Source organism: Sus scrofa, chromosome 1 (assembly GCF_000003025.6).
Source record: "Sus scrofa isolate TJ Tabasco breed Duroc chromosome 1, Sscrofa11.1, whole genome shotgun sequence".
NCBI classification, from domain to species: Eukaryota; Metazoa; Chordata; class Mammalia; order Artiodactyla; family Suidae; genus Sus; species Sus scrofa.
In genome coordinates, this window is record NC_010443.5 from 128,152,771 (window position 1) to 128,174,193 (window position 21,423).

Here is a 21,423-nt window from a genome sequence, read left to right on the forward strand (position 1 = left end):
TGTTTTACTTTAGCAGACCACCCCTCCCTCACCCACGTGCCCCACCCCCAACCCTCTTCCTGCTTCAGGACCTTTGAACTTACTGTTTCTTCATCCCTATTTTCAAACAGCTGGGTTTATTTTGTCACTTAGCTTCAGAGCAATATCCCCACCCCATGGAGAACTTTCCTGACCACCCTAAAGGAGCATCTTGCCCGCAAGGATTCTCTCTTTCAGCCCATTGTTTATTTATTTATTTATTTTCTTCAGAGCAGTTATCCCCACCTGAGGATAGTTTGTCTGTTTATCCATTTACATCATTGCTCATTGACTCCACTAAGTTTAGATTTAGTCTCCCCTACTAAAATGTAAGTTCCATGAGGGCACTTCATCTTGTTCACTGTTGTATCTCCAGCACCTGGGACTTAGAAGCTCAGAAAAGATTTATCATGTGAATGAATAGCTGTGGCAGAATGAGGAAAAGGAAAGCAGCAGTTGAAACATGCAGGGCTTTGGGAACATATTATGTCTTTTAGATCTTACTCTAAGGGAAATAAGATATGGAAGGTTTAAGAAAGGGACTGACCTGACAATTTTTGCTTTTCTAAAAGGTTACTCTGTTGTGTGGCATAGGACTGTGTGGGTTCAAAATGAGACAGTGAAAGGCCAGTTGGGGGGGCAGTGATTCAGGAGAAGAGCTAGTGATCTGGCCTGGAGGGGTTTGGGGTAGGAATGGAAAGAAGTGGAGGAAATTAGAAGTGGAAGAAGAAATAAAATTTGACTGAAGCATAATTGATAGTATTAATATATCTAAAAAAATAAAAATATTTTTGGCTGGATGGGGTCATTGGTGACAGATATAGGTATAACCTCCACCCCAGATTTTGGATGTTTAGACAAAATTCCTCCTTTACTCTTCCCCGATCATTGTCAAGGGGCAGAGGAACATCCTGGAAGAAAAAGGTACTGGGGACTAAATATGACTAACTCCCCTTGGATGTTTATTTATAAAACAAGTTTAATGGCTTGGAGTGGTCCAGACTGAGATCAGACAGTCAAGCAAAGACAAGACAGGTGCAGCTCACTACCAGGAAGGGTCTGGATAAGAACCCAATACGCAACAGCAGGGACTCAGTAGTTGATCCCAGGCAGGTGTGGCTGATTTTTTTAAGCTCTCCTGCCCCACCCTTCCTGCTTTATAACTGAAGGCTTCTGCAATCCTCCCAGGCTGGTAGAGTTGATCAAGAACCTCTAGCCTGGCAGAACCAGCCAACACATCCATGAAGGAGAGAGGCTGAGTTCCCAGTCTTTAAGCTGTTGAGAAAGCAGGACGGTTTCTGAACAAAAGTAAGCAACCCTGGGGATTCTCAGGATTTATGGGGAGGGGATCCCAGGAGTTTCTTGACTTCCAGCTAATTTCATAGGGAAAAGATTGGCATTGTAATTCAAGTATCGTAGATAATGGGCTTTGTAAATGGCTCAGCCTATTCAGGTGGGATCATCTGAATGACACACAAATGTGTGACTGGGTGACTTTGCTATACAGCAGAAACTGGCATGACACTGTAAAATAATTATACTTTAATACAATTTTTTTAAAACAGATAGGAAGTCTAGAGGGGAAGGCAAAGTATACAAACAACTATGTAGAGTTATCAGTGCTAGGAAGGAGAATCCAAGTGTTCCAGCAGAGTAAACATGGGGCCTCGAGTAGTTAGAGAGTTTCTATGAGGAATGACATTTCTGTTGAGGTCTAGGGGGAGGGTAGAAAGCATGACGAGGGAAGGGCATGGCATGGGGAAGGACTTGAATTTGGGAACTGGGCAAACCACCAAAAGATCAGAAAGCAAATGAAAGGAAGAATTGTAGGCAATACAGATGGAGATGCGGTCAGGATAAAATATAGTGGCAGAACATGAGAGCCACGTTAAGATTTGGACACTGGAGCAATGCAAGCCACTGGTGAGTTTGAAGCAGAGTATGACCCAGTCAGTTTAGGTCATAGATGATGTCTTCAGTCCCTATGAGGATAATCAAGCCAGGAGTACTGGTGAGACTGAGATGGAGGCTGGACTTGGCTACAGCTTCTCCAAGGTCATGCCTTCTTGGGCATCGTAGCAGCAGGTTTTGCCATTTACTCTTTCACTCGACATGAATCTCACATTCTGAAGGTTCATAAATATTATCCTTATTACTAATGAAATGGATAGTGTTGGTAAAGCACTTGAAGGCTTCCACAGACACTATCTACTTAATTCTCAAGGCAACTCCATGAAGTGAGCACGATTATTAGGCCTATTTTACACAGGAGTGGGGATCCTGTCAAGGCTTCCTTGCTTAAAGTCAAATAGGGTCAAAAAAGTTCAGAAGGGCCAGGACAGTGTCCTAAACCAGCTTCTCAAATTCAGACGCCTCTCCTCTTAACCATTTGGTCAAACGACCTTTAAATAGTAGGTTCCAAACAAGTAATAAAGTTTTGTAATATTTACAAAGGTGAGTAAGAAATTATATGAATTTGGGGGATGGGTGGGGCTAATGAGTTTAATTTTGAACATGTTGAATCTGAAGTGATTGCTGGATCTTGAGTGGAGAACACAGCAGATACACATAAGGGTGTGGAGCCAGGAGAGGATTATAATGTGTCTGTATTTATTTTAGAGTTAAAGATCTTCAGAGCTTGTTGTCTTTTTGTGGGACAAATCCAATGGATTAACTCTAGCAGAGGTTGGTCTTTTTTTTTTTTTTTTTTGTCTTTTTGCCATATGCCTATGGCATATGGAGGTTCCCAGGCTAGGGGTCTAGTTGGAGCTGTAGCCGCCAGCCTACCCCATAGCCACAGCAATGCCAGATCTGAGCCGCGTCTGCAACCTACACCACAGCTCACGGCAATGCCGGATCCTTAGCCCACTGAGCAAGGCCAGGGATCAAACCTGCAACCTCATGGTTCCTAGTCAGATTCATTAACCACTGAACCACGACGGGAACTCTCCAAGGTTGGTCTTTTATTAACATAGAAATGATTCTATGCTTAAAGGGCTTTTTTGTTCTGGAAACTAAATATAAATTTGACTGTATGGGGCATTTGTCTTTTAGGGGGAAAAAATCTATAAACAGAATATAATAGATGAGTTGGAGGGCATGATTTGCAATACCATAATGAATATTGATCATAACTTAATCAATTGATTATAACTTAATTTAAAAATGAGTCACCCAATATCGTTGCTTCGCTAGATTCCAGGTGGGGTCACAATCATGCATAAGAAGCTGATGTAAGTAGTGTTACAAAAAAAGCTAGGGGTAATCAAAAACTCAATTTAATGGGTGATGTTTAGGTTTTAAAACTAATCATTAGCAGCTATAAAACAAATTTCTAAAGCAACACAGGAAAAACAACTTTGTTTTTTTACAATTTTGAAATTCGAAAGCCTCTGACCCTGTCTTTTTTCTCTGTTTGAAACAATTGCTTAATAAAGTGAATTTTGGTTGCTGCAGGCAATTCCTGTGCCAGTTTCAGAAAAAGCCCTAGCTTTCCCTACTTTTGCTCCTTTGCTCAAGCTGCACCTTTGGCCTGGAAGGACTTTCTCACACCATCTCTCTCTCTCTTTTTCTCTGTCTCTAACACTCTTCATCCTTCATGACCAAGAGGCTGGTCACACATCATCACAATGGCTCTCCTGAGCTCCTCCCTAAAAGACCTCCATGTTCTGAGTCTGCTACTCAGGGTGGTTTCCTCTGCAGAGAATATTTGTATATGTTTTATCTCTAGCAACAGATTAAACAACAGGTTAAAGATCAGCTTTTACTACCTTTGTATGCCTTAAAACTTTTTGTTTTTGATTGAACCTGGGCTGCAATGGTGAAAGTGCCAAATCCTGACCACTAGACCACCAGGGAACTCCCCCTCAAACTTTTAATATGGTGTGGTCCACACTAAGCCATCAATGCTTGTAAGGAAGGAAGGAAAGTAGTAGTGGAAACTGGGACCCTCTGCCTTAATGGGGCCAACAAGATGGACATAGTGGGATTTCCTGAGTTAACTTGGATAATAATATAATGGTTATTTTGGGGAGCACCTCTTTTACCATCTAAGCCCAAAACAAAAATGGAAGGGTTGAAATAAATAAGTAAATAAATATTTTGAATGTAAAAGCATATTTTTATAAGGCAAAAGTCATTACATTACTCAGGCTATATTCTCAAATAGAATGGCAAATTGTCTTATATGGAAATTCTCACTTTATTTTATTTTTATTTTTTTGCTTTTTTAGGTCTGCATCCATGGCATATGGAGGTTCCCAGGCTAGAAGTTGAATTGGAGCTACAGCTGCCAGTCTACACCACAGCCATAGCAATGCTGGATCTGAGCCGCATCTGCTCACGGCAATGCTGGATCCTTAACGCACTGAGCGAGGCCAGAGATCGAACCTGTGTCCTCATGGATCCTAGTCAGATTTGTTTCCACTGTGCCATAACCGGAACTACAGAAATTCTCACTTTAAACAAGTTCTGTCTTCAAGGCAGAGTCTAACCACAACTATGAAGGGGAAAAACAAAAAAAACAAAACCCTCACCTCAGTGTAGACAAAGGAAGGAAATATACTAAAATGTATACCCCCCCACCATTAAAAAAAAATCTACATTTAAAACATCTTTAATCTGAATTAGGACTTTTATTAAAAAGAGCAGTGGTTTTTTTTTTGTTTTTTTTTTTTTTTTGTCTTTTTGCCATTTCTTGGGCCCACTCCCACGGCATATGGAGGTTCCCAGGCTAGGGGTCTAATCGGAGCTGTAGCCACTGGCCTACGCCAGAGCCACAGCAACGCAAGATCTGAGCCGCGTCTGCAACCTACACCACAGCTCATGGCAACGCCAGATCCCTAACCCACTGAGCAAGGGCAGGGATTGAACCTGAAACCTCACGGTTCCTAGTCGGATTCGTTAACCACTGCGCCACAACGGGAACTCCACAAAGAGTTGTTTTTTTATGTTTGTTTGTTTGTTTAATTCTGCCTTTCTCAAAAGAGCATCTATTTCTACTACAAGAGATTCTTGGAGTTCCTGTTTGGGTCAGAAGAAACAAATCTGACTAGCATCCATGAGGACGCAGGTTCGATCCCTGGCCTCGCTCAGTGGGTTAAGGATTCAACATTGCCATGAGCAGACGAGGCTCGGATCCAGGATTGCTGTGGCTGTGGTGTAGGCTGGCAGCTACAGCTCTGATTTGATCCCTAGCCTGGGAACATCCATATGCATTGGGTTCAGCCCTAAAAAGAAGGGAAAAAAAAAAGAAAAAGAGAGATTCTTGCTTGCATCAGTAACCAGTGTGTTACTTTACTGAGCCAAGTACAATAACTTTGATAAAAATAAAGTCTTCTCGGATACTCAGTAAACACCTGGTAACGAGCAAGTTTAATGGATCTGAGGACCATTTCCTAAATACACCACATTAAAAAAAGGCAGAGGATGTGACAGAAAGCTTTGGTTACAACAGATGTGGGAATTTGTGATGAATCACACAGATTAACCCAGGACATTAGGCGCCTCTTACATACCTTTGACAGTGATCAGTAAATATGTAAATATCTTTGTTTTCTCTGCAGCATTCATTATTCTCTTACCAAAGTAAATGCTTTCTCAAGGACTGTAGACTGAACATGTCTGCTTCCCTTTTTAGACTGTCAGTCTGTTAAAACACTCATGCCCAGATCTCCAGCCATGGTCCTCCTACCCCTTTTCTCATTTTTTCTTAAAAATATTTTTCCCTCCCTATTGAAACATCTTAGCCTCCCATGGTGAATTTTTTTTAAAATTAAGAAAAGTAGAAATCAAAAAATCACAATAATTCACAATCTCACTGCTCTTAGACAATCACAGTTTATTATATTTGCTTCCGTCTTTTAAAAATGGGTCTATCCACACACATAACATTTTTTACAGCGTTGAGAAAAGCTGCACTGCTTTTGTATCTTGCTCTTTTCCCTCAGTTAACATTTTATTATAGGCATCCCCACCTTGTCATTGGAAATATTTGTCAACCTCATTTTTTTAAACTTTTTTTTCTTTTTAGGGCTGCACCCACAGCATATGGACGTTCCCAGGCTAGGGGTCGCCTGCCTACGCCACAGTCACAGCAACACCAGATCCAAGCCACATCTACAACCTACACCACAGCTTGTGGCAATGCTGGATCCTTAACCCACTGATTGAGGCAAGGGATTGAACCCGAATCCTCATGGACACTAGTTGGGTTCTTAACCCTCTGAGCCACAATGGGAATTACTGTCAACCTCATTTTTAATCAATGGCACAATAATTCACCTTTTTAATGTACTCATTAAAGATGCAAAATACAAAGTCCCCTGGGTCCTATGACCATTTATGAATGATCTTCCTGAAGGCAGCTCTGTTCCTTACTCATCAATCCTCCTCCCCTCCCCCAGCTTAGAGTGATCGGGTCCCAAGTTTTGAAGTGATAGAGGCACGAAGGGATAGATCCAGACCACACTTTGCCTTCCATGTCACTGAGTCTTCTTGGCTTAAAAAGGAGGCCACAGAAACAAGTACCTCAGCAAAATTTTTAAAAAGGCTTTAGACAGAAGCTCTTTTCCTTAGGCTAAGATGCACCCGGAACAATGGGAAACTTAAGAACTGGAGGAGTACTAGGAGGTGGAGGAAATGGCAGCCCCACCCAACTCAGGATGGAGGGAAGGGTTCTAGGACGATGACAGTAAATGCACAGAGAGGCAATTCGGTCTAGAACCCTAACGCTGATTAGTTGAAGGGCTTTGGCTGACAGAAGAAGGAGGGACATGGATCAGGGTGAGTACTGGGATCTAACTTTTCTGAGGTGCCAAGTCAAGGGAGGGGAGATGGCTGGAAGGGGTAGGAGGTGTGCAGAAGAGCCAAGAGAGCCAGAGTTGATGTGATAGTTCGTTGTATAATCTGGCTCCTTCTTCCTATTTCCTCACCTTCATTCAGATCTTGGCACAATCACACAGCCATTCCTTTCCTTATGAATGGGTTCAGCTTAACCCTGACAGTCTTTAACATCTTGGGACTGGAATGGCGTTGGGAAGGAAGTCAGGAGGCCCATGGGAACCTTGGCCTTGACCACCAGGTGCCCTTGGCACTTGGGAGACTGTGTCTGTGGTTGACCTTGGAACTGCGGGAGGACCACCTCCTGGATCCCAGACCTCTCCTGGTCCAGCTTCTCTTTAGAGAGCTGCTGCTCCCACCCTCTGAGCTCAGGCTTCCTCAGAACCCCTGCTGCTCTGCTGCTGGTAGTAAGAGCAGGGCCCAACAGGCTGGGCCAGCCTGGTGGGCAACGCACAGGGCTGCCGGGAGGGGCTGCTAAGATGAAATGTTCATTTCTTAAAATTGTGTTCTGAATTATATATCATAGGAACTATTAGGAATTGGAGATGCACATGGGATTTTTATACAAGTCAGAGTTTAATAGAGAATTCTCAAGAGGCTTGTTCATATGCTAGATTTCAGGGTATTTTTGTACTGCATTGTAGGGTGTTTTTCCCCCATGGTTATCCCCACACTACAGTAAGCCTGCAAATGTTATGTTATCTTTTAAAATAGTATGCTTTAGGAGTTCCTGTCGTGGCTCAGTGGTTAACGAATCCGACTAGGAACCATGAGGTTGTGGGTCCGATCCCTGGCCTTGCTCAGTGGGTTAAGAATCCGGCGTTGCCCTGAGCTGTGGTGTAGGTTGCAGACGCGCCTCGGATCCGGCGTTGCTGTAGCTCTGGCGTAAGCCGGCGGCTACAGCCCTGATTAGACCCCTAGCCTGGGAACCTCCATATGCTGCAAGAAGCGGCCCTGAAAAAGGCAAAAAGACAAAAAAAAATTTTTTTTAAATAAATAAAATAGTATGCTTTAATTAAACAATATACAAAAAAATATATGCTTGTTATACAAAGTGAAAAGTTCGTATATTAGGATTAAAAAAAGCACAAGTCCCCCTTTACCTACAACACGCTCGCAATCCTGCTCCTTCCTTATAGGAAACAATTTTGATAACAATTTGGTTAACTGCCTTTAAATATTACGAGATTATATAAACTTGTTTTATACAGTGAGATTTTATAATACATATTATCTGACGATTTGCTTTTTTAAAAATTGAATCATATATCTTGGAAATCTTTGCATGTTGGTCTATCAAAATTTTGTAAAGAGGAGTTCCTGTTGTGGTGCAGTGGAAACAAATCTGACTAGTATCCATTAGGATACAGGTTCAATCCCCAGCCTCGCTCAGTGGGTTGGAGATCCAGTGTTGCCGTGAGCTGTGGTGTAGGTCGCAGACACAGCTCAGATCCTGCATTGCTGTGGCTGTGGCATAGGCTGGCAGCTATAGCTCCAATTCAACCCTTAGCCTAGGAACTTCCATATGTAGCCCTAAAAAGCAAAAAAAAGTAAAAAATTTTGGTTTTTCCATTCTGGGTGTATAAGCCCAATTTATTTAATAAATTTATTAATTTGTTTAACACTGTGGACATTTAGATGGTTTCCAATATTTTGCTTTTAGAAACAATGCTGCAATGAATATCCTTGCTGATAAAACCTTGCATATGTATGCAAATATTTTTTACATGAAAGATTTCTAAAAGAACTATTGGACCAAAGATAATATCCACTGTAAGTTTTGATGGATACTGGAGGGAAAACCTAACTTCTTTTCCCTCTACCAATCAGGTTAATTTTCTGCAAGACTGTAAATTAGACTAACAAAAGACAGAATAACAAGAAAAAAGACAAACAGATGTTTATTAACATGTGCATTGCCCATGTACACAGGAACACTCTGTGATGAGCAACTCAAAGTGGTGGTTAGAACTTGGACTTATATAGCATTTTAGCAGAAGAGCAATAAAGTTTTAGAGAAGTGACAAGAAAAGGACTTAAGTTTCTACGGCAGCAAACGCAGGAAGGTAAATATATGGGGGAACTAATACTTTGTTGTCTAGGTTCCTCTTGTGCCATCTCTGGACTGATGAGGGTCTAGGGCTGTCTCTGGTGCTTAATTTCTGTCCTTCCTTACTGGGGGGGGCACATCTGTACCAATTATGTTTTGCTTTAGGCAAATGCGGAAGGGCAGAGAGCTTTTCTTGTATCTGCTTCTCAGTTGCCTTCAGCTCAAAATAACCTTTACGCTGAAGAGCATGCCTGGGAATGGCATATTCTGCCACCTTTCACTATCAACCAATTTTCTCTAAAAAGTCTGTATGAATTTACACTAGCATTGTATGTGAAACATATGAAAGAGTACATTTCCATGTTCCCTTACAAGATAGATTGTTATCCTTTTCAATATTTTTGAATGGGTCAAAGATGGAATCTCGTTTTAGTTTACACTTTTCTGATTATGGCAAATCTTCTTAATATTTACAGCAACTTTTTTTTTTTTGTCTTTTTGCCATTTCTTGGGCCACTCCCGTGGCATATGGAGGTTCCCAGGCAACTTTTATATACAATAGATATTAATTCTTTGTTACATTTGCTGCAAAAGACCTAATCATTTAACTTGTACAGCCAGCCTACTAATGCTTTTCTCCTGCCAGCAGCTATTTGAATTGCTGAATACTGGGTATAAACAATCAGTCTAGTTAATGATGTAGACACCACTAAATGAAAATAATATTTCAGGGAGTTCCCGACAGCAGAAACGAATCCAACTAGGATGGGAACCATGAGGCTGTGGGTGCGATCCCTGGCCTCAATCAGTTGGTTAAGGATCCAGCATTGCCGTGAGCTGTGGTTTGGGTCGAAGACACGGCTCAGATCTGGCGCTGCCGTGGCTATGGTGTAGGTCGGCAGCTGTAACTCTAATTAGATCTTTAGCCTGGGAAGTTCCATATGCCAAGGGTGTGGCCCTAAAAATAAAAATAAATAAATACTATTTCAAAGTAACAACACAGTAGTACATGATTAACTAAAAAATAAATGGTTCAAAGTCTAAGAAGTTGCAGAGGAGGGAGAGAGACCAGGCGGGTCCTGGAGCTGGTTCTTCCCTGACCTGCTGTCATTATAGGATGGGGAGATTGAGATGGGCTGTGTTTTTCCTGGAGTCCTTCAAACCCCTAAGGCTCTAGAGAGTAGCCAAGGGAACCCTTCCCCAGTTCTTCCACCAGAGCAGCACCTCTCAGGTCTGCTTATTATATTTTTATTTGAATAAAGCACATAGTCACTTACCTGAAAAAAAAAAAAAAAAGTGAAAACCTCCAGACCATAAGCCAGAGGTTAAGAGCTAGGTTCTGGAGTCAGACTGTCTAGGTTTAAATGACAGTTTTGCCATTTATTAGATAAGTGACCCTGAGCAAGTTACTTAACCTCCCTAATCCTCTGTCTGCTCATCTGTGATACAGAATTAGTAATATCTTGTTGGGTAGTTGTAGGGATAGAAGGAGATGATGCATGAATGCTTTTAAAGCCTAGAGCTTAATAATGCCTAGTAAATATTAGCGAGATAACAAAACTGTTGTTGCAGATACTAAGACAGTTCCACCTTCTAAAATGCCCGGGGGGCAGGGGTGGGGGAGAAAAAAAGGGAGTTCCCGTTGTGGCACAGTGGAAACAAATTTAACTAGTATCCCTGAGGATGAGGGTTCGTTCCTGTCCTCCCTCAGAGGGTTGGAGATCTGGCGTTGCTGTGAGCTGCGGTGTAGGTCACAGATGCGGCTCAGAGCCCACGTTGCTGTGGCATAGGCTGGCAGCTGTAGCTCTAATCTGACCCCTATGTGCCTGGGAACTTCCATGTGCCAAGGGTGTGGCCCTAAAAAGCAAAATAATAATAATAATAATAATTTAAAAATAAAATAAAATGCCTGGGATGGAATTCATGGCAGAGGTGGATACTGAGTTTTGCTGGAAGAGTGGAGATACACAGACATTGGGGAAGGAGTGGGGCCATCTAGAGGTAGAGCTGGGCATGAGCTACTTGGAGGCCACAATACAAGGGAAGGAGAAGTTACGGGCTATAAGGGAGATAAGATTGGATACTTATGCTGGGACCTCATTGTGGAGGGCTCTGAATGCTTGGCTAGGGAATCTGGACTGGAACTTTTAGGTAATAAGACATTTTCATCCTTACACAGAAATGCTCTGCAGTAATCTCATTAAACAGGAATCTTCCTATGCTCTCACACAGACATGCCCTTTCATATTCCTTAAGAGGGAAGAAATGAAAAAGAACAAAGTATTTATCAAAGTCCCAAGCTTACAGTAACAATGGGAAGTGGAAAAAAGACAAGCCATTGACGGAAAATTGGATGAAATGCAGGGACCAAGGCAGGAGAAGGGGAGGAGCTAAGCCCACCTGACATTTGGTGGCAGGTGCCCCCTCTCTGCTGGCTGTGCCAGGAATATTTTACCCTTCCCTGTCTCTCCCTGGAGTTTTCCAGTCCTTCACCAGTAGCCTGCTTGCTTGTTGTGGGCAATGGATTCTTTTGACCTGCCCTAGTCTTTGACCAAATTAGCTGGGCCTTAGGAAGTCCTGGAAGTAAGTCAAGGTATTTCCTGAGGGGGTTACCTGTCTGCAGAGGCCAGTCGCTTGCACACTGGTGTAGTCCCTCCTTTCTTCCTTCTTACACCTTTGCTGAGGTCCTCATTAGCCTTTTGTGTAGATTTTTGCAACACAGTTCTCACTGCCATTCCCACCCTTGTCTTGCTTCCCTCTGGTCTGGATTAATCCCAAAGTACAGCTCTGATGGTGCCACTTCTGCTGAAAACTCTAACTTTGAGCAAAGCAACGCTTTCCTTTAAACAAAAAAGGAGTCCACATTCAAAGCAAAAGCTTGGCCAACACGAAAAGACTCAAAGGAAAGAAAGATTTCCCATAATTTTACCACCTACGGTTAATCTGGAATATACTGTTTTTCAAAGTTTTTATGTTGCTTTTTAATACTTAAGGAATGAGTTCCCCATATTCTTTGTCCTTTTGTCGATTACATAGAGATAAGAGGAATAAAGTTTAGAAAACCAACACTTATTGTAGGATATTTGGGTTACACTAAACAACCTTATGTTTACATTTTTAGACATAAATTTTGATCTTTCTCAGGAAAAATTTCTAGAGGAGGAATTTGTGGATTAAAGGAATTTTGTGGTTGGTTTTTTTGTGGTGGTAGTTGTTGTTGTTGGTTTCGGCTGCACCCATGGCATATGAAAGTTCCTGGGGCAAGGATAGAACCTGAGCCTCTGCAGTGACCCAAGGTGCTGCTACATTTGGACTCCTAGCCTGCTGAGCCATAGTAGGAACTCCAAGAATTTATGTTTTAAGGCTTTCTTTTATTTTGTAATAAATATTGATGAATTCTCCTCAGAAAGATGTAACATTTTATCCTCCCATCAGGAGGAAGTATACCCATGACTATTGAGCAAATAGCAGCATCTCAGCCTGGCCCTGCTGCCCTCACAGGCTTTTCTCTCTCTCCCTCCTCCCCTATCATTCTCCTCACACATCACTATATAAGTGTGTAACCACTCAGCAAACATCTCTGAGCACCCATGAGGGAAGGCAAGAGATTGTGAAGTTTAGGAGGCTGACTCTGGAGCCAGCCTACCTGGGTTTGATCCCAGCTCCGCCCTCCCTGCCTGTCAGGAAAAACATGAACATCTCCATCCCACAGTGGTTGTAAGGACGTATATGATTTCAGAACTGCAAAATGCTCCTGAACTGACACATAGTAATTATTCAGTGAACAGTAGCTCTAACTACCAGCAATTAGGAATCATGTTCCATTCTAGGCAAGGCAGGTCCAGGTGTGAGACATTGGCCAAGATCTCTGCTTCTGTGGAACTAATTCAAGAGGCTATTAAGTGCTCTGCAGAAAATGAAAAGGGTGTTGTCATGGCCGATGGTCATAGGGTGGAAGGAAGGGCATCCTGGTCACGAAAAGCCCCTACATGATGGTTACCTCTGAGTCAAGACCCCAGCAGGGAGATTGGACAGCCAGGAGAGCAGGGCTGCCTTGGGTTTCAATCTCTCAGAGGGCAGGAGCTTCATATTTCAGAACTCACTGCAGGCAGACAACTGTTCTAAAGTCTGCTTTTTTTTTTTTTTTTTTTTTTAAAGGCTGATTATACACGGGGATATAGTGTGATCTTTCTCTATCCCTGTCTTTTTTTTTTTTTTTTTTTTTTTTTTTTGTCGTTTTGTTGTTGTTGCTATTTCTTGGGCCGCTCCCTCGGCATACGGAGGTTCCCAGGCTAGGGGTTGAATCGGAGCTGTAGCCACTGGCCTAAGCCAGAGCCACAGCAACGCCGGATCCGAGCCGCGTCTGTAACCTACACCACAGTTCACGGCAACGCCGGATCGTTAACCCACTGAGCAAGGGCAGGGACCGAACCCGCAACCTCATGGTTCCTAGTCGGATTCGTTAACCACTGCGCCACGACGGGAACTCCTATCCTTGTCTTTACATTACTCAAGTGCCAAGGGTCACACGGCCAGGGCCTACCACTCCTCCTACTTGTCACTAACCCAGTGGTCAAGGCAAGAAGGCCTTGGGGGCACTGACGTGTTTTTTTTTTTTTTTTTTTTAGTGATTGATTCTGCTTGATTCTGCACTTTGTTGAACCTCTTCCTGATCCTCCTGGCTTTCTTTACCAGCTCCCTTGAAGCCCCTCCCTTTTGTTCCCTGAAGTCATGGTCTCCCTGACATGGAAAGCACTGCAGTGGGCCAAATGCATAATTACATCAAGTGAAATAAAAAAGAAAATCGGAGGTCCTGATGGAGACTGAGTTTTCTCCTCCTCTCCTTTCCCTCCCAAACCAATAGTCAGCTTGGGTCAAGGGGAAATTGAGTTGGCTGCCCTTAGGAACTGTGCTTTTGGCTGTGGGCAGCAGCCAGGAAAAGGCTGTCCTCCTCTGTGCCCCCCCCCACCCCACCATGGAAGTGGTGTACACACCTGTGTGCTCCTTGCTGTCTCTTTCTGGTGTCTGATCTTTTAGTGTCAAATGGCCACTGGGCACTATGCATGGGATGGAGAGGCTTCTGTGAAGACTCAGGAGGACCTGGTATAAAAACACAGGCCCCTCAGGAACAAATGAGATGCACAGTTTCCACCAGGATCTAGGCTAGCTGCTTTCAAACTTTTTGACTATGACCCCCAGTTTGCATCATGATCCAGTTATTCGTAAAATGATGCTTGCTCTTCCTACAGTGGGCTGCATTGTGATATTTTCTATTCTATTTTTTTAAAAATATGTTCATCGTGGAGTTCCTGTCGTCGCTCAGTGGTTAACGAATCCGACTAGGAACCATGAGATTGAAGGTTCGATCCCTGTTATTGCTCAGTGGGTTAGGGATCTGGCGTTGCCATGAGCTGTTGTGTAGGTTGCAGACGCGGCTCGGATCTTGCATTGCTGTGGCTCTGGCGTAGGCCGGTGGCTACAGCTCCGATTAGACCCTAGCCTGGGAACCTCCTTATGCCACGGGAGTGGCCCAAGAGATGGCAAAAAGACAAAAAAATTAAAAAAAAGAATGTTTGTCGTATTTCTCTAAACTGATTTCACAAACTACTAGTAGATTAGACCTGTTTACAAAATGCTGTTTAATCACTCACAAGGCTCTGTCTTAGATCATGCCCTGAATCTTTGGTTCCAACAACTATTTAAGTGCCTAAGTTACCATTCAAGAGGTTGGAAAACTTTGTACTATTTGATCCAATAGTTCATCTTTGAATCTGCTACAAGGAAAGATTGTTACTAGGAGGGAGGGTCAAGGGACCACTGTAAATATTTTGTTTTCAGCCAGATGTTTGACAAATTTGTAGGAAAGATGTAAAACAAAGCTGGATTTGACTTTATACTGTGAAGGAAATCTAAAAACACCTAATCCAATTTCCTCAGGTAAAGAATTAGATATAGTCACAGCTACGTGAAGAATATTTCCTAGTGACTCAGTGTTAACCTGGAAGAAAGCTCCAACAGTAATACTCCACTGGCTTCTGACTTAAGCTTTAATGTTTAGAACCATCGTAATACCAAGAACTTGGACAAAGACCTGGAAGACCATTTAGCCAGTTCCCAGGTGGCAAAATCAAGCATTTAGGTGAAATAATTAGGATTCAAGGAATTCCCGTTGTGGCTCAGGGAGTTATGAACCCGACTAGTACCCATGATGATGCAGGTTCCATCCCTGGCCTTGCTTGGTGGGTTAAGGATCCAGCATTGCCGTGAGCTGTGGTGTAGGTCTCAGATGTGGCTTGGATGCCATGTTGCTGTGGCTGTGGTGGAGGCCGGCAGCTGCAGCTGTGATTTGACCCCTAACCTGGGAACTTCCATATGCGGCAGGTGTGGCCCTAAAAAGAAAAAAAAAGAAAGAAAAGAAAGAAAGAATTAGGATTCAAAAAACTCCATCCAGGAAGCAAAGGTAGGCTGAAACTACAACAGCGAACTCCTTTAACAAAAACATAAAGCACCTTATGTGAAAGTTCAAAATGCAGACGGCACAGAGACTGGCTGGAGCAAACACAAGTTTTCTTTCTAGGATGCTTTTCGGCAGCAATCCAGCTTCTACACACTAGATGCCTGTCACAGTCTCTCCCTTAGTTGTGACAACCAAAAATATCTCCAGACTTAGCCAAATGTCCTCGGGGGTGGGGGTGGGGGGCCAAATTTCCCCATTTGAGAACCACTGAGATGAATTGATTTGCTACCAGTGGAAAGGACCTAATGAATTTTTGTTGACAGTAAATACAATAAATACCACTAGCAAAAGTAGCAAAGCAAATGCAGTCTGAGGCTGCATTATCACCAGTACTAAGAGCAACTAACAATGACTGAGTACTTACGCTGCACCTGCCACTACGCTAAGGTCCTTACATGTGAACCCTCACTTAATGTGCACATGAACCCTGCAAGGTGGGAATCCCATCGTCTCTATTTTTTCACTGAGGACACCGATGACCCTCAGTGACTTGCTCAAGGTCTCACAGCCGAGGTGGTGAGAGCCTCCATCTTGCCCACTGTGCTAGGAGAGTTTTAAAGCTATACACTAAGTGTACACATACGGTAGCATCCTAGGAAGCAGCTAGTGTAGTGCCCTCACACACCTGGAACATGGCTGAGAAGGAAGAAATAACCTGAAGGTAACCCCCACATCCTGAAGCAGGGATTTGCCTGTAGCTAAGGTCCTAGCTTCCAGTCCGCTCACTGACCTCAATTCACACAAAGTTGCCCCTTCTTCTATGATCAGGATAACATAGTAATTTTTAGAAAGGTTGTCAACAAAAGTGATTAAGGGTACATGGCAGCACTTTGAGGGTTAAGTTTCCATTATCTGGAAGCGTTGTGTTGTCTGTGACACCAGACTGGGGCTCCGAGTCCAGGTACAGAGGTCACTGGGATCATGGTGTGGAACTGCTCTCTGAGGCTGAGTCGTGAAACTCCTGGGGACTAAGATCTGGTCAGCAATCTTACCCACGGCAGAGCCAGGGGGCCACAGCTCATCAGTGACCTGTCCCCCTGCCCCCCTGCCAGTGGTGGCCTTGAAGCTCAGGTCCGTGGACCTACAGAGCCCCAGGAACAACAAGGAGCACCGCACGCAGGAGATAAGCCTGCAGCGGCTCATCGTGCGCCGAGGCCAGGCCTTCACGATGCAGCTGCAGTTCAACCGACCCTTCCACTCTGGGACTGACCACCTCACCTTTGTGGCTGAGACAGGTGAGTCCGCCCCTCCCCAAGGCAGAGTTTACCTGTAGGGTCTCTGCCTCTCCTTTCTGAACCACCCTCTCTTCTCCTCTTCTGGGACCCCCAGGACCCCGTTAGTGCTGTTAGGAAAAGATTTGGCCAGAGCTCCCGCTGTGGCACAACGGGTTACGAATCTGACTGCAGTGGTTTTAGTCGCTATGGAGGCACAGGTTTAATACCTGGCCCAGTGCAGTGGGTTACCACATCTGTGGCTCAGATTCAATCCCTGGCCTGGGAACTTCCATATACCTTGGGTGCAGCCATAAAAGAAAGAAAAGAAAGAAAGAAAGAAGGAAAGAAAGAAAGAAAAAGAAAAGATTTGGCCAATTCAGCAGACTAAGGTTGTGCTAATAACAGCCAACTTTTTTTTTTTTTTTTTTTTTTTTTTTTTTTTTTTTTTTTTTTGTCTTTTTGCTATTTCTTGGGCCGCTCCCGAGGCACATGGAGGTTCCCAGGCTAGGGGTCGAATCGGAGCTGTAGCCACCAGCCTACGCCAGAGCCACAGCAACGCGGGATCCGAGCCGCGTCTGCAACCTACACCACAGCTCACGGCAAGGGCAGGGACCGAACCCGCAACCTCATGGTTCCTAGTTGGATTCGTTAACCACTGTGCCATGATGGGAACTCCTAACAGTCAACTTTTAAATGCACAACAGGCACTGTGCTAAAATTTCACACACATGATCTCATTTAATCCCTAGGATGACACTTTCAGGTGGGTACTACTATGACCCCATTTTACAGATAAAAAACAGAGGCCCATAGATCTTAAGTGCCTGCCCAAGGACACCCAGTGGCAATAAAAGGATTAGTAACTGGTGGGAGAAGGGAAGGGTCCTCCCAGTTCCCCTAGGATCATGTCCCATAGATTTGGAGCCTCCTTCTGGGGTCATTCCCCCCTCTGTAGGACCAGCACCCACGGAGCATCTGGGAACCCGAGCCACCTTCCTGCTCACTGACACCCGACAAGGCAACGTCTGGAGTGCTTCTGACTTCACCATCAATGCCAACTCGCTCTTTGTTTCCCTCTTCACACCGGCCAATGCGGTCATTGGTCCCTACAGTCTGAAGATCCAGATCTCTCAGGACCAGGGTCACAGCACAACCCACTCACTGGGGACTTTCATCCTGCTTTTTAACCCTTGGAGTGCAGGTATGTCTTGTTCACAGGTTGTAATGCTAACTAACCCACTGGGAGCGCTTCGTGAGGGTCTACTTAGTCTGGAAGATAAAATGCTGTGGGCACCTATGCGCTGTTACTATGTACTCACTAAAAATCACCTTACAAAGAAATTTTAATGGCATGATGAAAATGTTCACGGTGTGATATTAAGTGAAATTGATTAGGAAATGGAACATGTGTGATCCTAAGTGTATTACGTGTGTGCAAAAAAAGAGAGCCTAGCCAGGATGTATCAACATGTAATGATGGGTGTCTCTGCATAGTAGTAGGAAGGGTGATCTTCATTGTCTTCTTTCAGTTATCCATGTTTTCCTAATCTCTGTGACAAGTTTGCTGCTTTTATACCCAGGAAAAGATAATCTTGTTTTAAAGTATAGGTTATATTGCTGGCCTCTAGAAAAGCACTGTCCTTGAAGGGGTCCAGTTTTGATTTCCATTGCCATCCACCCATTGCTTGTCTGATTATCCAGCAAGATACTGTCATTACTGTTTTTTTTAAATTACTGTTTGTTTCTTGGTTTGTGGCTTTGCCTCCTCTGCTATCTGAACTGCTCAGAGGACGATGTCTACCTGCCAAGCGAAATACTGCTGCAGGAGTATATCATGATGGACTACGGCTTTGTTTACAAGGGTCATGAAAGATTCGTCACCCCCTGGCCCTGGAACTACGGGCAGGTAACACTGTCACCAGATGTGGGTCTTAGACAACACTTGTTAAGCCCATGAAGTGACGTGAAAAAAGGCAGAGTGTGCAGTGCTGGACCAATTTCCCATCCAGTGAGAGATGCAAGGAGGGAAGGGGAGTTGCCTTTCCTTTTCAGCTTTTAGTATTTTATATGAAAAACTTAAAACATAATGCAAGTAGACAGGCTACTATAATGGACCTCCATGAACCTCTTACTTTCAATAGTGATCAATTTATGGTTACTCTTGTCTCATCTATACTGGGGGTTTGCAAACTACAGACTGTGGGCCAGATGTGGCCCAATGCCTGCTTTTGCATGGCCCATGAGCTTAGAATGGTTTCCATACTTTTTAAACTGTTGAAAAAGAATTTTTTAAAAATAACACAGCTCAGCCAAAAAAAAAGGATGAAATAATGCCATTTGCAGCAACATGGATGGACCTAGGGATTATCATACTGAGAGAAGTAAGACAGAGAAAGACAAATATCATATGATGTCACTTATATGTGGAATCTAGTTTAAAGTGATGCAAAAAACTTACATATAAAACAGATACAAACACAGACTTCAAAACCAGTCTTGTGTTACCACAGGTGAAACCACTGAGGGGAGGGAAGAACATATACACACTGGGTAAAATAAATGATTAACAAGAACCTGCTGTATAGCACAGGAAAATCTACTTCATACTTTGTTATAATCTATATGAGAAAAAAGAAAGAGTATATTTATATGTATGACTAATTCACTTTGCCATACACCTGAAACTAATACAACATTATAATTCAACTATACTCCAATAAAATTTAAAAATAAAAAAACACCACAGTCATCCCTCAGTACCTGCAGGTTCCAGGACCCCTCCACAGATGCCAGAATCTAGGCGTACTCAAGTTCCTTACATACAGTGAAGTGGTATTTGCATATAACCTATGCATATCTTCCCATATATTTAAAATCTTCTCTAGATAGTTATGATACCTAATACAGTGTAAATGATGTAAATGGTTGCTGGTATTATGCAGCAAAGTCAAGTTCTGCTTTTTGGAACTTTCTGGAACTTTCTCCAAATATTTCTTTTTTTTTTTTTTTTTTTGTCTTTTTGTTGTTGTTGTTGTTGTTGTTGCTATTTCTTGGGCCGCTCCCGCGGCATATGGAGGTTCCCAGGCTAGGGGTTGAATCGGAGCTGTAGCCACCGGCCTACGCCAGAGCCACAGCAACGCGGGATCCGAGCCGCGTCTGCAACCTACACCACAGCTCACGGCAACGCCGGATCATTAACCCACTGAGCAAGGGCAGGGATCGAACCCGCAACCTCATGGTTCCTAGACGGATTCATTAACCACTGCGCCACGACGGGAACTCCCTTTTCCAAATATTTCTGATCCTATTGGTTGAATCCATGGATGCGGAACCCACAGATATGGAGGGCCAACCATATTTTATGATGTGCAAATTAGATAAAATTCAAACTTCAATGACCCTAAATACCATTTTATTACAACACAGCCATGCTCATTGGTTTAGGTATCATCTGTGGCTGCTTTCATGCTACAATGGCCAAGGTGAATAGTTAAGACAGAGGCCTGCAGAGGCCCTTAAGGCCCTAAGGCCGGCAGAGCCTAAAATATTATCTGGTCCTTTATAGATAAACTTTGTCCATCCAGGGTGTGTGCTGCCCCATTCCTCCCCCTCAACACTAGATTTTTTTCGGAAGCAAGATACCATATTATTTAATCCAGTAATAATTCCAAATATAGTTCTAAGTGATGATGATGTATTCTGAAAAACCCAACATTATTTTAACTGAAATAATGAACAGTGATTCTTTAATAACATCAAATATCCTGTTAATGTACAGAGTGGGGTACCTTTGGCTCTGGGCAACTTTTTCACTCTGAGCCACCAGCCATGGCTGGGATATTTCTCTCCACCTCCCACTGCCTTCTCAGCCCTGTCCACACACCGGGAGGGAAGAGTTAGTGAAGCTGGGTGATCGGGGCAAGAAGCAGGAAGCCTTGCTGGTAAAGATCAGATTCCCGTTTTACAACAACTTGTGTAATTTTTTGAAATTTAAAAAAAGACTAGTGCACTTCACAGCCCAAAGGGCTACCACACCTGTAGCAAATGCACGTTGTAAAGGTACATCATGAGTCAACACTGGCTTCTCCTGTGCTCACACCACAGCACTGAAAACTCTACCTGATTTCAAGGTTCTCCACGCTCTTCTCCCTCTCCTCACCTGCCTGGCCTTATATTTATCCATCTGATCATTTCCTACTCCCACAAATCCTCCACAAGGAAAATCTCAAGCCCAACTTTGGTACCCATCGTGGGCAAAAACCTCGGTGTAACCCTGCCTCCTTCCCCTCTACCTGGTCCTTCCAAGTTCATCAGCTCCAAGCCTCCTCCAATCTCTTCAGCTCACTCTCACCTCTCCAAATTCTGTTTGCATTTTCCATCAGAGCCACACAAGATAGTTCTTCAGAATTCTGAATCTAATCCATTCCCAACTTGACTGACATGCTCTTTGAAGGCAGGACCTTGTCTGATATTTAGCCCCTCCCCTCCCCCCCCCACGTACACACCAACCCACCAAGTCAGGGTTACTGACTTGGTTTCAGAATTCTAGATGGTTTTACTCTTTGTTTTTCCTTGAAATCCCTCTGAAGTTTGAAGAGGACATCATAGATATCTGCTTTGAGATTCTGAACAAGAGCCTGTACTTCTTAGAGAACCCTGCCAAAGACTGCTCCCAGCGCAACGACGTGGTGTATGTCTGCAGGGTGGTGACCGCAATGGTAAGGCCAGGAGCACCCCCAGCCCTGCCTAAGCTCCCCGTCCTCACTACCCCACCCCCACCCCTG

The 21,423-nt window shown here is 43.6% G+C and overlaps 1 protein-coding gene across 1 annotated transcript in view; it reads left to right on the top strand.

The window, feature by feature from the left end:
• The window catches only part of TGM7 (transglutaminase 7), a 31,108-nt gene continuing 10,912 nt past the window's right edge, over nt 1,228–21,423 (top strand). Inside the window, exons 1-5 of the mRNA XM_013993107.2 lie at nt 1,228–1,326; nt 16,478–16,660; nt 17,595–17,840; nt 18,427–18,545; nt 21,229–21,357. Coding sequence (XP_013848561.1) covers nt 1,326; nt 16,478–16,660; nt 17,595–17,840; nt 18,427–18,545; nt 21,229–21,357 — 678 coding nt within the window. The 5' untranslated portion in view covers nt 1,228–1,325. The remainder of the gene's footprint in view (nt 1,327–16,477; nt 16,661–17,594; nt 17,841–18,426; nt 18,546–21,228; nt 21,358–21,423) is intronic.